The 16,470-nt window shown below is 33.0% G+C and overlaps 1 protein-coding gene across 1 annotated transcript in view; it reads right to left on the bottom strand.

Moving 5' to 3' along the window:
* Positions 1-1,783: 1,783 nt before the first annotated feature.
* Positions 1,784-16,470, bottom strand: part of LOC129745599 (chromatin-remodeling ATPase INO80) — a 71,462-nt gene continuing 56,775 nt past the window's right edge. Inside the window, exon 14 of the mRNA XM_055738764.1 lies at positions 1,784-2,198. Within this exon, the coding sequence (XP_055594739.1) occupies positions 1,912-2,198 (287 nt within the window). The 3' untranslated portion in view covers positions 1,784-1,911. The remainder of the gene's footprint in view (positions 2,199-16,470) is intronic.

Genomic DNA, 16,470 nt, shown 5'->3' with positions numbered 1-16,470 from the left:
TCCAAATATCTATCGATAATGTCAGCAAGCACATACGTAGTTTAAACCGCAATTCCGCATCTGGAATAGATGGAATCTCGCCTCGATTTCTACAAAAATATGAATCATTTTACATAAGCAAATACACTGAACTCATCAATCATCCGATTAACACTGGAATATTCCCTGATTTGCTCAAAGTGGCGAAGGTCTAAAAATCAGGTTCAAACCAGATAGTGAGTAACTACAGGCCAATATCTTTATTGAATGCGCTATCAAAACCATTTGAGAAGGTACTTTTTGATCAAATTCAAGAATTTTGCCAAATTATAAACCAAAACCAATTCGGATTCGTTCCTGAATCAAACACCCTATCCCCAGTTGTAAACCTAATGAATGATAGAACTATACATCTTGATGATAAAAAACGTATCTTGCTTGTTTATTGATCTTAGTAAAGCATTTGACTCTGTATATCAAATAGTTTGGTTGAAAAAATTGAACGCAATTGGCTTCAAAAGGTCGTTATCGTTAATGGAATCGTACCTGGCAAATCGAACTCAATCAGTTTACATAGGATCCAACTGTAGTTCACCAAAAACTATTAAATATGGATTGCCTTAAGGTTCCATTCTTGGACCACTAATATTTAATATCAACATAAACGACATCTTCCAATTACCTTCAAATGGGAAATTGCAAATGTATGTAAACGACGCAACGTTACTTAACGTTACTGGAAATTTAAACGATTTGAAGACTTAAATAGAAAACGACATCAAAGTTCTTTCTAAATAGTTTTATATGAACCACCTGTTCATGAATTTACAAAAAACTAAATTCATGATTTTTTCATTGAGAGGTCGCTCTAAACCATTAATATTATCAATAAATGAAACCCAGATTGAACAAGTGTCCCAAAGCAAATATCTAGGCCTATGTATCGATGAAAACTTAGCATGGGATGGACATATAACTCAGACTACATGAACACCATTTGAGGCTGTGCAGCTGAAATACGTTTGCAACCCCTGAACCCCGTTGGAAAAGTTCGCGGCGAGAATTTTTTTTTTCTGAAGATGACTGAAACAAATTAGTAAGCCGAAACGTGAAGAAATAGTTTGGCCTTATTCTAATTTTCAACGAAAAATATCAATTAAAAACGATATTAACAAATAGTGGTGATCGAAAATCGTTTCTATTTAAGACATCTAAATTTTGAATTTTAAGAAAAACTGAAGGGAAATCTGGTTATTTCAAATTTAAAAGTTTAGTAATTATACCTATTTGTCTAAGATTTAGTTTACAGTTCTAAAACAAAAAGAAAATATAGAAAGTTTGAAAAAAAAAAAATTGAAATCTGAGGTTGAGATTGTGTGTCGATATTTTTACTGTACATACAGATTCTTCAGGAAATTTATTACAAAATGAGCGAAATTGAAAGGCTTCAAATTCTGCTTGAGAAACAATTACAATATTTCTATACCAAAGTGTTCCCAAAACTGAGTTTCATTGTTTTTATCGATGTGTACAAATAATTATTGCTTAAAAGTCATCAATAAACTTGACTATCCTCAATGAACTAATTTATAACCATCCCCCTTTGACAGTGCTAATTTAAACGATGCAAAGTGCGGCTGGCTGCATGTAAGTATGCAAATGATCAAAAGTACGTGACACGGAATAAATGATACGATCGATCTCGAGTCAAGTCAACTTTCCATCCTGCCATTCATACTGCTCAAGAATGGCATCAATCGAGCGGACTCTCGCTCGCCGCAAGAAGGCATTTCGGCATGTCAATCAACTAGAGATGTACTTTCTTTGTCTTCATTGTGGGGATGTTTAATTTAGCAGAAAGCTGTTAAGTATTATTGGTTCTCTCACTTCCACTGCGATGTTTACCTACGTACCTTGCCTGTGTCATACATGTTAGATATCGTCATCCGTAGGTTGGTACATACTGGAAGATCGATCCCGAGCTGGACTCTGCGATGGGCTCAACGCTGGGCTTTGTACAATCGGTGTAGCAGCCGGACTTTGCCCGAGCGGAACAACCAGAGGACCGACGGGTTTCCTAGGACGGGGAGCACTCCTGTTGTGCGTTCTGTATCCCTGATTAGCGGGCCCATTAGGCTTTAGGCGGGGCCGGCCGGGTCCTCGTTTGACCTGTGGCAGCTGCATAATTATCGGGACATCGGAAGTCGAAGGTAGATGATCTGCAATAAGTAGGAAAATCAATATCGTCAGAATGTTGGAAAATATTAGAACAAAGATAACGCTCGAGTAGCTTGTTCAATTGCTCCTTGAGATGAGGGAGGGAGCACATCGCTAGGAAGACACGTGCTAAATACCCATTGGAGAAAACACATCACGAAAACACAAATGGCAAAGCCGTGATTAAGAGCAACTGCAATGTGTAGCACGAAATTAAATCACTTCATACCAGCAGCATTTAAAAGCCCATTTTTTGGGGGCGGGGATCAAGATTAGATTGAACAAAAAAGTACTCTCGTCATGTTTTCGATAAATTTTTATCTCTGGATGTACACTTTTTGCTTCCGTTTTGATAATAAGGATGCTATCGATTTACTCTTTAGATATGATGAATCATCCAAAAGGGTGGAGATCCTTGTAAACAATTGCTATTCACAAAGGAAAATGAGTTTTGCATTGTTATGTTATGCAGGGAAACAAAATGTTTGGTACCAATGTGTAGAGATGAGAAAAAAACAAAGGCGAATCTACCAAGCAAGCAGGCGCGGTCCTATGGGGGGGGGGGGGGGGTGATCGGGGTGATCACCCCCCCCCCCCCAGCTGCAAAAAAAAACGTTTCGAAATACTCGCAAACGCTGGATTTAATATAAAAACTAAGAACTTTTCATAGAAAGTGTACGTTCGAATTTTCAAATTTTTCCACTCCGTGGGGGTGTTTGTTCAAAAAAAGAAGTTCTTAATCACTTAATAGCTAAAAATTGAAAAAAAGTCCACCAAACTAAAAAAGCTGTAACTTGCAATTCCCCGGAACGAATTTCATCAAACAACTTTTGTTGAGGTACTTACAGCGTTGAATTAGAATTTGCTGACCATATACGCTACCGGCCATAAGTTTGGGATCACCCCTCAAAAACAAGAATATTTGTTTGGTCATATCTCACCTATCTTATGACATATTGCATTTCTTTTGATCTCATTCTAAAGTCGATGATCAAAACCATTTTCGTATGTTTTGGCAAAATGTATATGTTAACTTAATATGACCTAAACTTGGCTTAAAGTTGGAAAATTCACAAAAAAATCGCACTTTATATTTCAAACTTCAGGGTTGGGTGGACTGAATTTAAAAACTCGAGTTGCATTTGAATCTTTTTTTATAAATGTCAAATAATGCAGATTGGTTTGGCTTCATGTTTGATGGATCAACATATCTCAATCCTTTTCAGAAGTAAAAAAGAGCCTTTAAGTGTTAAATTGCCTTTGGGGCCGTTCAAATACCACGTGGACAAAAAAAAATGAGATTTTTACCCCCTTCTCCTTCTCCGTGCACAAGTGTGGATATTTGGCAACTCCTACTTCCCCTTCCTTTCCCAGATGTCCACCTGAACAGATTCGATTTTTGTTGCCTACATCTAATACTACATTTTAATTTCTTGGTTTATTTTTCATTGCAAGCTCCGATTTACAGAATACATCTCGATTTGAGATTTTCAAAAGCCCATATTTTTTCTGAATTAAAGATATCGAAACTGTCTACACAATTTAAATTAAAAAGATTCATTAAAATTTCAGAATATATATATATTTTTTAAAATAATTTCTTATTTTGGAACGTTTTTGAAAAAATGAGCTTTGATTGTATTCGCCTCGACGTAGCAAAACTGATCGATTTTAATTTATTAATTTAAAACGATTCTTTATAATTCAAACTATATTTGGTAATTTTCAGATATTTAGAACTTTAATTTACATACTTTTACGTTTGAAAAAGAAATAAAAAAATTTAGATAAATATATGGAAAATGGCCAAACACATCAAATAAAAAATGTGTTTTCTCGAAATAAGTTTCTTTTTTTTAAATAAGTAATTAATTTTTTCCAAGGCATATTTACTGTGATATTTTACGTCTTTTATTAGCTTTTTTGCCCTTATACTCCTTTAGCTCGAAGGGCCTCATACAATTTAAGCCGTTATCACAATTAAACAATTTGAATAATGATCAATAATTTTTATAAAAAAAACAACTCTTCAATTTAAAACTTTCAAAATTTAATAAATTAAGTAAGAAATGGTTGCGATTAAGCTGTTCTGAGACCAAATTATGATTTAAATTATAAAAATAAATTTCAAATATGGGGATTTTATGGTAATAAAAAAATTACATTAAAAATGTGAAACTCAGATTATTGGTTAAAACTTGATATCAGTTATGCTTCGATTTCCATACAAAGCACGAAAAAAAGTGATTTTCACCTGCTTTGAATAGTTTTGCTTTGCAATTCTATCATCATTTTTTAAATATTACCCACAATGGTATTTTTTTTTGCAGAATAATCGGTGCTGCAGACGGTACTTTTGAACACATTTTAAGCTTATTTACGATTTTTCATGTTCAGAATATTCGTTTCACCGAATACTTAAAAAGGGCCAATAGTTGGTATTCGGCCGTTCTCACTATTCGGTACATCTCTAATGATATCTATTCAATTTTCGACTTTCAGAAATTAACTCTTCATTCAATATGTTTTTATTTAATTCAAACATTATTAAAAAAGTTTGAAAATATTGAGAGCATGAAGAAAAAATACGACTTTTCACTTTTTTTCATAATAATTTGTGGCAAATTAGTTATTTTTTCTTTGGATTCAGTTCCAACAAAATCAAAAATCAAATATGAGAGCTTGAAATTCAAGAAAAAACAAATAAAAATGAAGTTTCAAAAGCTCCATACCTTAGAATAGGATTTTGATGATCTTATTTAAGAATTAAATTTATATTTAAAAATTGAAGAATTTGAACAAGAATTAATAATAATTCGATACTTTCGAACAACGATTCCTCAAAATACTTCAGAAAAACAAATAAATATTCAGTTTTTAATTCATAGCAATTATTAACAAACACTTTTCTCTAATAATTGTTTTGAAATCGTTGCAAAATGAGAATCATTAAAATTTTGATGAGGGTCTTACCCTCACCCCCTTACCCTTACCCCCCAGTAAAAATATTGTGGATAACTTGAAGATTTTTTTTTTACATTTTCTTCTAAGACAATGTGTGTTTAATTTGCATATGTAAAATGACATTTATATCGGAAAATTCTTTAAAGATTTTTTAAAGTTATAATTTTTAAACTGCAAGTGTAAAAAGTACGAAAATTATCTTTTTATCAACACTTTTTTGCAGTGAGCATCTTAGATTCGCAGAATGTTTTATAAAAGGATATCAAAATTAGTTTATTGAGGATATTTGTTAAAAGTTTTCACTATTTTTTCTTAATTTCAAATTTTTAAAAATACAAACTTGCAAGTACACAAACCTACTAAATACAAGTCTAATTTGCAACTGTAACCTAATGGTCTAATCTTGTGAGAGACGGATGTGTTGAAGTGAGATTTTGAATTATGACTTAGATTTATGTATCGTAAGTTCACGACACAATGTTATTAAATCAGATTCAATAATAATTTATCGTTCTAAATTAAAATCTGGCACTAACCACTAAAGAACAGATGTACAAACTTTCAACGAACACTTTGGATTTTTATTTTGTTTTTTGGTTAACCGTTTAATACATAGTGTTGTTTAAACACCAATTAAAATCCAAAGATCTTGGAAACGCGTGAATATTTTTAAGAAATGTATTCACCAAAAAAAATTCTACAGATTGAAAGACATTAGCTCATGGTATTTTTATTACGATATTTACCGAACAAAATATGCGTAAAAATTACAAAAATAAAGCTTTTTTTTACAGCTAATTGATCCCCTGAGATTGGTGTTTTTAAACAAGTTGTTTTTTCAAAAGCAGTGAAAATTGAGCGGGTCATATATTACACCACATTGGTACCAATGCAATGGAATTCGATGAAATTCGGTCACTGCGAATACGATTCGCATTGTTTAAGGTCTTGAATGAGCGCACAGTCGGTTTGAGTAAAATCGGTCGGAATCGATTTTTTGTGCAAACAACCCTCTGTGGCATGGTGTATGGTGCTGCCTGTACAAATTTCAGGCCATTTGCTCAGTCCCAGCCGGTTAGGAGGTGTTTGTTTGTGTTTTAGTTGCTATTTTCGCCAGGAATCGTTTGTGTTCGCGCAAAATATGATTGTATAGTGTGTGGGACGGCATAGGATCAGTTATCGTAGAATCATCAAATTTGCACACGCCATTTGTGTAATGTATGGCGGCCTTAGAAGAAAGTGCAATGTATAGACACTATAATTTCATATAGTCTGGCAAAGAGGATGACGGGAGCCAATCGAACTGTCATTCGCGCGGAGCCAATCGAGCATTCAAAGATAATGTTCAAGCTCTTCATAGCTCTCTCCAGTTGCAAAATAAACAATAGTTTCTCTAGTTCGTTAATAACATGCTATTTTTATCACTTCAACTAGAAAACGCTTTTGAAAAATATATTATGATTTATAAATGAAAAAAATAGTGAAAATAATGCTAAATAACTTTAGTTTAGTTAACAAAATGCCAGAAAAGCTTTGTGAATCACAATACTTCAACCATGATTTTCCAATATTTAGAAAGTTTGCTCGATTGGCTCCCGCGAATGACAGTTCGATTGGCTCCCGTCATTCTCTTTGCCAGACTATATGAAATTATAGTGTCTATAGTGCAATGTAAACAAAAAAAACAAGACCTGTCTAGTTTTGAAAGGGTCGCATTACTACTTAACGAATTTCGAGATAATCAAGGTTGATATATCGTAACACATTCGGGGAGAAGTAGGCTGCGTCAGAGAAGAGTAGGCAAACATTTTAGATAGCAAAATTTTCAATTTTTGAATAATGGAATATTTTTATTATTTTTTGATAATTGTGTCCAAAACGGGTTATCAAGAACACAAAAGGCAAGGTCTTCTATGCGTTGGAGCTTCGCAGAGAACGAAATTTGCAAAAAAGGGAGCACGTGAATGACCAGGCTTAGGAAAAAACCTACGCAACCATCAGATAAGTACCGTTGATTTTTCTCTGTATTCAAGTTCAAGTTCGTTTTCTACTAACAAACCTTCCAATTTGAATTTTTCTGCAACAGTTCAAGTTCGTTTTCTACTAACAAACCTTCCAATTTGAATTTTTCTGCAATTTTTTTTTTTTTTTTTTTTTATTAAACGAACACAAACACATACAGGATCTCAATGAAACTTAATGTTTCCTCGAAGAGATTCCTTTCACTTAACTCTAAGCGTACATCTTTCGAGGATATGATGGCTAGCATCTTACAAATGCTAAAACCACCAACCCACAGAAAGTGTACTATGTATGCCGTGACCGGGATTTGATCTCATGACCGTTGGCTTAGAAGACTGGAAGGCTATCCTCTACGCCACGGGCTGCGGCATTTGTGTGTAAAAAATTTTGAGAGTTTAAAAACTAAAGCCAAGATTTTAACGTCAGAAAATGTTCTAGTTCTGTTGTTGAAAATATAATTTTTCATGCAATCAGACAATTTTATTAACGTTTGATTGTTTATAAAGTTAAATTTATTGATGTGATTAGTTTTAATAACTCATTCGATTCTAACTCTATTCGTTTGAACCCAATGAATATTTATATTTAGTTTTTTTTATAAGCTTAGTATTCATTTTTCCTTTTTAACATAAGCGAATTCTTAGTTGAATGCTGCAAATCAATTTAATTTTGGCTATTATATTTAAACAAATCAAATATTTAATCATATAAAAATATTTGTAGCAAAAATCATACGTTTTTCAAAATTATTTTTAATTTCTAACTTCTATTGAAAATTTTGTAATGAAATTGTTTTATACTAAACGCTAATAACTTAATTTTACAGGAAAAATATATTTTTTTTTCTTAAAAAAAATGAATGTTTACCATCTCAAGACCAGAAACAAGGCAAGCTTCATATAAAGCTAAAGTGCTCAGTTATCGAATAAATTGATGTTCGGCGATTTCAGTCACGGCACCGAAAATCATTTTATTCATTATCCAACCAATCGATAGATTTTTACTGTGCTCAGTTATCTTTAATTGATAAGTGTTAATTTATCTTATTCCTGGTTTAAATTTCTCGCGGAAGCTTGCCAGTGAGTTCACGGTTCTATTAACTTATGTTTTTAGAAAAACATTATCAATCTTTTGAACTAAAATAACATTGTTTTGAATATTAGTAGTAAACGTAGTTTTCTTCTAGACAATTACCATTGCAACAATTTTTTGTTATTTGAACACAGTTTTATTAAAATGTAACATAGAAAAAAAGCTAAATAACGCCTATTTAATATCAGATAAAAAACAACATATGTAAAAATATGCTCACGCAGAACTACGGCAATGACAGATTGAGATTTTTATACCAACACACTTCCACCACAAAAATGAAGTGGCCTGCGGTAACCCGTGGACCATAAGTTTGTTTTTGATTTTTTTTTCTAGTTCATCAATTTTTCACACATTTTCTTAAACATTATTTTAAAATTTTATATTTAAACATTTTTTTGAAAAATAATTTAAATTTTATTTCATTTTTGAAAAAAAGAAATTTTATTTTTATTTAAAATTCTTATTTTTTAACCTTTTTGATAATTTAAAAATTTTGAAAAAAAAATTATTTTATATTTTTTTTAATTTTTTTTTTAATTTTCTTGAATACATTTTTTAACCCTTCATTCATGTTTTTTTCTTAAAATCCATTTTGAACAGTTTTGAAAATCAAGGAAAAATAAAAGATGAGGAAAGTGCAACATGCGTTTTCTCGTAGCTGCATAATTTCGACTTGCAAAATCAACAAAGTTAAGAAAAAATATCAGTACATAATTCGTTGTCGACAAAGTGTACTTTTCTACAATTTTGAAGTGTAACAGTGAAGAGCTGAATTTGTTTCAATCGGCGGATAATTTAATGAAGTGACCCGGGAGTTTTTGGTCTTAAAAACAAATTATAGTAGGCGCCATCTTATCGCTTTAAAAAAACACATAATCTTGCCCCCATGGCTGTGGTTTTCGTTGAACTGGAAAATTAGATTAAAGCTGTAAAATGCAAAATTCAATAAGACATTTATTTGATAACTCTATCATCAACTCAAACTCTCCGTTTTAGAAACATTTAAAGATAGATATTAAAACGTTTTTTATTCGTTTGGTATGTGCTTTATCGAAAGCTGCATAAATATTTTCCTCATCACAATTAAGAAGTAACATTGGGATTTTGGACTAAGAATCCAAAATTATAAGAATAAACAAAAGAATTTAATGAAAACTCCATGGATATATAGATATAAGCGTTCAAGATAAAAATATGAAACCATACATCACATTTTATTCAGAATCACAATTCTGTGATTCAAATAGAAAAAGGAATCAAATCAAGATTTGAGGAACGAACTACAAATAAAATTGAAATACAAAATTGAGAATCTTTTGAGATTTGTCTAATCGCAGCAATCGATGAGATGAATAACAACATACTCATGATTTGTGTTTATCAGAAGTAAACAATTAGGAAAGATAATCGTAGAGATGGTTTAATATAAATGAACAGATAAAAAAGTATTGCAAGTTCTATCAGCAAGTAGTAGAGTCACCTTTCCACTGCCCAAGTGCTACAACAGAAGGTTACGGCCCCATGGAATGGAGAAGAAGCGGAATCCAGCGTGAACATTCATCCAGTCAGGGACCATTCGGAGGTCATCGAGGCAGGAACCAGAGCCAATGGAAGGTCGTCAGCGCAAAGCCATTGGAAAGTCGTTGTTCCAGGCCGTTGGCAGACCAGCGAATCGGAAACCGTGGAAGGTTGTCAGACCAGAAACCAACAGGAAAATCGTCAGATCTGGAAGACAGTTTGAGGTCGACAAGCCTCCGAGTGGTCGTCTTACCGGAAGGCCACTGGATTTCACATTCGAAAATAATTTTCGAATATGTTCTATGAAGTAAATTGTTCCATTCACCGATCAAGCAAAAGCAGCGGCGTAATTTCAACCATTTTAAACTAAAATCATGATGGGTTATTACTTGGGTGGTTAAGTGGCACGACTCGAATACCCGGTACAAATGTTCTATCCTAAGAAGCTACCATTGACCTAACTGTATCTAAAAACATAAGGTCATCAGAAGCTTATTCCGACTGATTTTGCTAAAAGCCCAAACATGACCCCTCCCCGCCACCCATTTCTTTACGACTCCGGATCCATGTTGGGGTTATTTGGGATCTCTTTCAGCCTAAATTAGCAACGAGCAGCTACTGGGAAAAGCTCTAGATCTGTATCCTCTTCAAAACCACACCACATCACATGGCACAGCAGATCGCGATGGTAGACGAAACGAAATAATGATGTCTGAGAAAACAACTCCCCGAAGTCGTTACTCGCTTTATGGCAGTTGGGGTGGTAAATTCGACTCATAAATTGCTTCTCTTTTCCTCTTTTTTTAACGACGATCTTTTTAATATCCCACAAATTACAAGTACTTTATGAATGTTTATCCATCGTGACCATCATCTTCTGTTCCGATGTGGGGCCTCTTTACATATCCACATCACATCACATATGGGTATGACGCTTTTAAAAATCCAGGCAGTCAGTTCATCCGGCCAGCATCCATGAGCAACATTGTCCAAAATCAGACCTCAGAGATGGCTTCTTCTTTTCATCCTCCGGAGACAAACAGCACACAAACACACCACCAAATGCAAAGTATCACGCAAGTGGTCCCGAAATTCTCACGCATGACTCATCATAATCGAGGTAATCCGAACAACTAGAAAATTATTGTATAGAAAGGGGACAAAATTAGTATGTATTGTTCTGGCCTGAGAGCTCACTTAACAGGGTGAATCTTTCGACAAAATCACTTTATTTTAAGAGCTGGGGAGTTGAACTGCTTTCGAGCAAGGTGTAATTTAAATCACAACGTGCCCACGATTGTCATGACATTAGCCGAGCATGAAGATGATTATAATATTCTAGAAGGCCGGTGGTGTTTCGCACCTGTGTCGAACATCGTGGAAGTATCGAGATAACGATGATAGTATTACGTACTTGACTTGAATGATGCTTGTCATCAGACATATTCTTATTGAAAGGAGATTGTTCAGATAGCGCGCACTACAGAAGCGATGAATGAATTCAAAATGATCGTACGTTTAGAAAAAATTGCCTTCATTTTGCTAAAGTTTTCGGTTAAAAATATTATTTTTCAAAATGTTTGGAGTTATTATTTATGTTAATTAGTTTATCGGGTTTATCGGTGAGAATTAAAGTGCTTTTAAGTAAATAGGAACATTTCAAGATTATGAAGTTTTTAAAACAGATTAAGTTAGAAGAAACAAAAGATGGTCAGATGGAAGAAAGCTATGAAGTTTTCATAAAAACAGTCAGTACAGTTTATTTCATAACACATCCATTTTATAAGGCACAAGAGCAAAAAAAAATGAACATGGTTCTTCGTTACCAACTTTTGACACTGACAGTAGGTGTATTTTCAGGGAAAATTAGTAAGTAGGGGGTTCTTCTTTTTCAACATAACGATAAAATGAGTTTCTAAGTATTCGATAGGTTTATTTTAACAAGTTTATGTGCATCATTGCAATGGGCCACAGCTAAACTTGTGTTTCGGTGAGGATCTACTCGTTAGGTGTGATCGCGAAATCTATTACGTTTTCGTAAAAAATGATTTTTTTGAGGGCAATCAATATTCGAAAAGCTAGGTTGGATAGGAGAGAGTCTTCTCTATTATGTGGCAAATTTTGAGAGATGCGAGATACCGAATTTTTCTTTTTATTGGTCTCAAAAAAAAGACACTGTGACCAGTATTATTCTAGATCCATATTTCGGATTCATCTTTCATATTTCGGAAAAGATCCGTCGTGTACACATAAATACGTCTTGACCGGTTGTCAATCAAAAATCTTATGAACGGACACACCACCCTTCACTGATTAACGACGAGGGGTTCCACGTACCGGTAGTTAATTTAATTGCCAATTCTGTTAACTTTCCCCTCAAGTCACGCTCTGATAGGTGAGTTAAAATCGTTGTTACATCATGAATCATTTTTTGTCAATTCGAGGTTATGTGATCGAAAATGTATTCTTAAAATGAAAACGGACACGAGAACCGAAGTTTTTTTTATCGAAGTTTTAAACAAATGGCAAAAAATGGTTCCGTTTTCTTCCATTTTACATGATAATGGAAACGAAGGGTTAAAATGTTCCAGCTTGATGCAGGTCGTTGACAGACAGAATCGATATTCTTGAATGCATTGAAAAACCTTCGTTCGATGAATTAATTTATGTTTCAATTAATAGCTGAGCTAGTATAAAGAAAACCCTATCAATCATTTTATGTCCGAGATTACTCAAATAATAATTTTTTGGTGCTTTTTAACGTCTTTTCAAGATTGTGCAAAATATTTAAGAACACTCTAGAATATTTTCCTTTACTTTTCAGTAAACCATTTTTAAAGAATACATATGTCGTTTGTTGATTTATAGACACACAGAAAAAAGTAAGTAAAAACGTGCACCGTACGATTTCCAAAGTGATTAAATTATAGTGATGTAATGCTCATTGAGAAGTAGGCTGAGTCGATTTGGGGTCGTTTACGAATATCTTAAACTCGGGTTCTGAACAAGGTTGCCAAAATTTTGAGCAAGTTTTCATTACAGAATCTGTGTCACAAAACACAGAATTTTCAAAATATACACAGATTTGCAGATTTTTAGATTATTGTACGTATTTCTAAAATTCTAATCTCTAATGTCAACATTAATTTTGGAAATTCTAAATTTGAATTGGAAAGTCATGATAAGATTTCTATTGTTTATTATTTTTTCTCAAGTAAAATGTGAAAGTGTCATAATTTCTCACGACTTTTTAATGACATTAATGCTTTTTCTATCACAGAAAACCGTCACAGAATTTCACAGAAAATCACAGAAAGTGAGATTTTTTTTTACAAAAACACAGATTTTTTTCGGTAACCTTGGGTCCGAACAGATTCGTTTTGATTCGACGTGGTTGAATTCAAGGAAATCATTCGATTGCTCATCGACAGCTCATCCATATTTTTTGCGAATAAATTTTAACTTTTCTGTTTGTTCGGAAAATTCAATATTTTGTTCTGTTCAATTTATAAATTCTTTAAAGGAAATTTTCCGCTGAACAACTTTGTCGAAGTCCTACTTTGTAAGCAATACCTATCTAGGCACCAGCAGTGATGCCAGTTGAATTGACTGATTTTCAATGCCAAAAGACATACTCGTATTCAAAAGGAAATAACTTGTTTACCTGATAAGATACGAAGAATTGGTCTTCAATAAAGTTTTTCAGTGGAAAACTTGGAAATTTTTTAATACAAAAATTAAAATTTATTCATGTAAACGTGAGAAAAAATTCCACAAAAAATTATGGTTGAGTTTCGAATCAAATTCAGGGTTTTTAGACCCCAGGGTTTAAGAAATTAAAAAATGACCCCAAATCGACTCAGCCTGCTGAGACAGTCTCTTATTATGATGTTTTTTTTATATAATTATTTATTGTGAATATTCATAAAGGGAATGCTGAACAAAAAAAAAACAATCATTATTGCTCAATTTTTTTGTAAACCAGACTTGTTTTCAAGAATGTTGTTCCTGTTATGGACAATGAAAATAAAAAAAAAAAGTGTGACGAAAGAGCACCGCAGCGTGACGGAAGAATAAACATAACAGAAGAATTAACGTTGGATGGACGATTTTTGCAAAAAGGAAAAAAATCTGGTAATGAGTAATAAGTTACGTAATCATTCTTCTGGAGACTATTTTATGCAACTTTTTTCTTCAAAATGTAAAAAAAAATGAAACTTCATCCCCTAGTTAGCTCAACAACTCGTCTGTTAATAAAAAAAAGAGTAGGAGTTACACATTCTAAATCATTAGAGAAAGTTCACTGGTGCTGTTAAAAGTGGTAGAAATTTTGTCACTTTTTGCACATTTTGAAAATTTTGCCACGCAAAAACATTTTCAAGATCTCTGGCCTTCAAGTTTTTTTACAACACGTGTTGTAATTTCGCATGCTTTGATGCAAAAATAGCAATATTCCTATCACATAAGGTTGAAATAGAAACAGTGCTGTAAAAAAATACAACGCCCAAACATCTTGAAAACATTTTTGCATGGTTAAATTTTCAAAATGTCAAAATTTCTACCACTTTTTCCCAACACCAGTGAACTTGCTCTTAGAGACTTAGATTACAGGAAATTGGCTAAATATTACCGCTAAATAGCGTTCAGTAAAAAAAAATTAAATTCGAAAACAAAGGCAGATATCTTTTATTCTATTCCCAAAATCTTTTTTTACCAGTGCAACTAAACGATACCTGCATCATCCTCAACCGGATTGCCCTGAGCTAAAGGAGTTCTCAGAGGCTTCGACGTATTTTTGAGTAACCGGGGTCTATAAGACTGATTAAGGAAAACAATCTTGTATGAAAAGATCTTGAAAAGGTGTTTTTTGAGCATTTTGACAAGATTCATAAATAACACTAGTTTACAGCATTTTTGAACTCAGTAAACTGAAGGTCATTTCCAATGTGAAATCGGGCGCTGAATCCGAAAATGAAATTCAAAAAAATCTCAGTAGAACCGTTTTTGAGTTATGCTCCAAATATGAAATTTCGGAAAAATAAAAAAAGTTCTTGTACTTAGATTAAAATATCTCGGACGGCATAGCAGTAATTTGAAATCTCTCTTTTGCATATTGAAGGTGAATAAGTTTTCTATCGATTATTTCAATACTGTTTTTGCGTTTGACCAACAGTATTGCTGGTATTTGTGACTTTATGAGAAAAAAAAATTATAAAAAACGCATTTTTTTAGAGAAAACTTTGTTTCAACGAAAGTTTAAGACTCAATGGTAGCATTTAAAAAATCTGATTTTCTTTTGTGCTCAAATGTCAATTTAAAACAAAGATTTCAAGTGGTTATTTATCAAAATCGGTTGAAAATTGAAGAAGTTATGGCTCCTTTACCATAACTGTATTTTTGGCAGTTTTTAATAATTTAACGAACCGCAGTACACTTATCATAGTATAGGAAGAATGAAACATGGAAAATCTCACTCGCTCCAAGTCAAAATTATTTATTAGCTTACCAGAAGGTCACATGCCAAGTTTCAGGAAGATCTGACCATAGGGAGGGGTTGCTTAAGTCTCAAACGTGAATAAAATTTTGAGGTATTTTGCCCGGAAGGAACGAAAAATACAGGTTTTTCATCAATAACTTTTTTCATCACTAGCTGATTGTTTTTTATGGTTGATTTTCTTAAAGCCCAAGTTGAGACAAATATTTTACCCGAAGACAGTAACTCGATTGGATTTGAAACAGAAAAGTTATTGTGGTTCAAAGGCCGCAAATTTTGTCCAACACGCAATGAGTACTTTTTACGCATTACGCATTTTATACGACAATTTTCGACCAAAATACAATCTTTGAACCGCAATAACTTTTCTGTTTCAAATCCAATCGAGTTACAGTCTTTGAGTGAAATATTTGTCTCAACTTAGGCTTTATGAAAATCAACCATAGAAAACAATCAGCTAGTGATGAAAAAAGTTATTGATGAATAACCTGTATTTTTCGTTCCTTCCGGGCAAAATACCTCAAAATTTTATTCAGGTTTGAGACTTAAGCAACCCCTCCCTATGGTCAGATCTTCCTGAAACTTGGCATGTGACCTTCTGGTAAGCTAATAAATAATTTTGACTTGGAGCGAGTGAGATTTATCATGTTTCATTCTTCCTATACTATGATAAGTGTACTGCGGTTCGTTAAATTATTAAAAACTGCAAAAAATACAGTTATGGTAAAGGAGCCATAACTTCTTCAATTTTCAACCGATTTTGATAAATAACCACTTGAAATCTTTATTTTAAATTGACATTTAAGCACAAAAGAAAATCAGATTTTTTAAATGCTACCATTGAGTCTTAAACTTTCGTTAAAACAAAGTTTTCTCTAAAAAAATGCGTTTTTTATAATTTTTTTTTCTCATAAAGTCACTAATATCAGCAATACTGTTGGTCAAACGTAAAAACAATGTTCAGATGATCGATAGAAAACTTATTCACCTTCAATATGCAAAAGAGAGATTTCAAATTACTGCTATGCCGTCCGAGATATTTTAATCTAAGTACAAGAACTTTTTTTATTTTTCCGAAATTTCATATTTGGAGCATAACTCAAAAACGGTTCTACTGAGATTTTTTTGAATTTCATTTTCGGATTCAGCGCCCGATTTTACATTAAAAATGTTGGTCAGTT

This window comes from Uranotaenia lowii, chromosome 2 (genome assembly GCF_029784155.1).
Source record: "Uranotaenia lowii strain MFRU-FL chromosome 2, ASM2978415v1, whole genome shotgun sequence".
NCBI classification, from domain to species: Eukaryota; Metazoa; Arthropoda; class Insecta; order Diptera; family Culicidae; genus Uranotaenia; species Uranotaenia lowii.
This window is presented reverse-complemented; position numbering and strand designations above follow the sequence as displayed.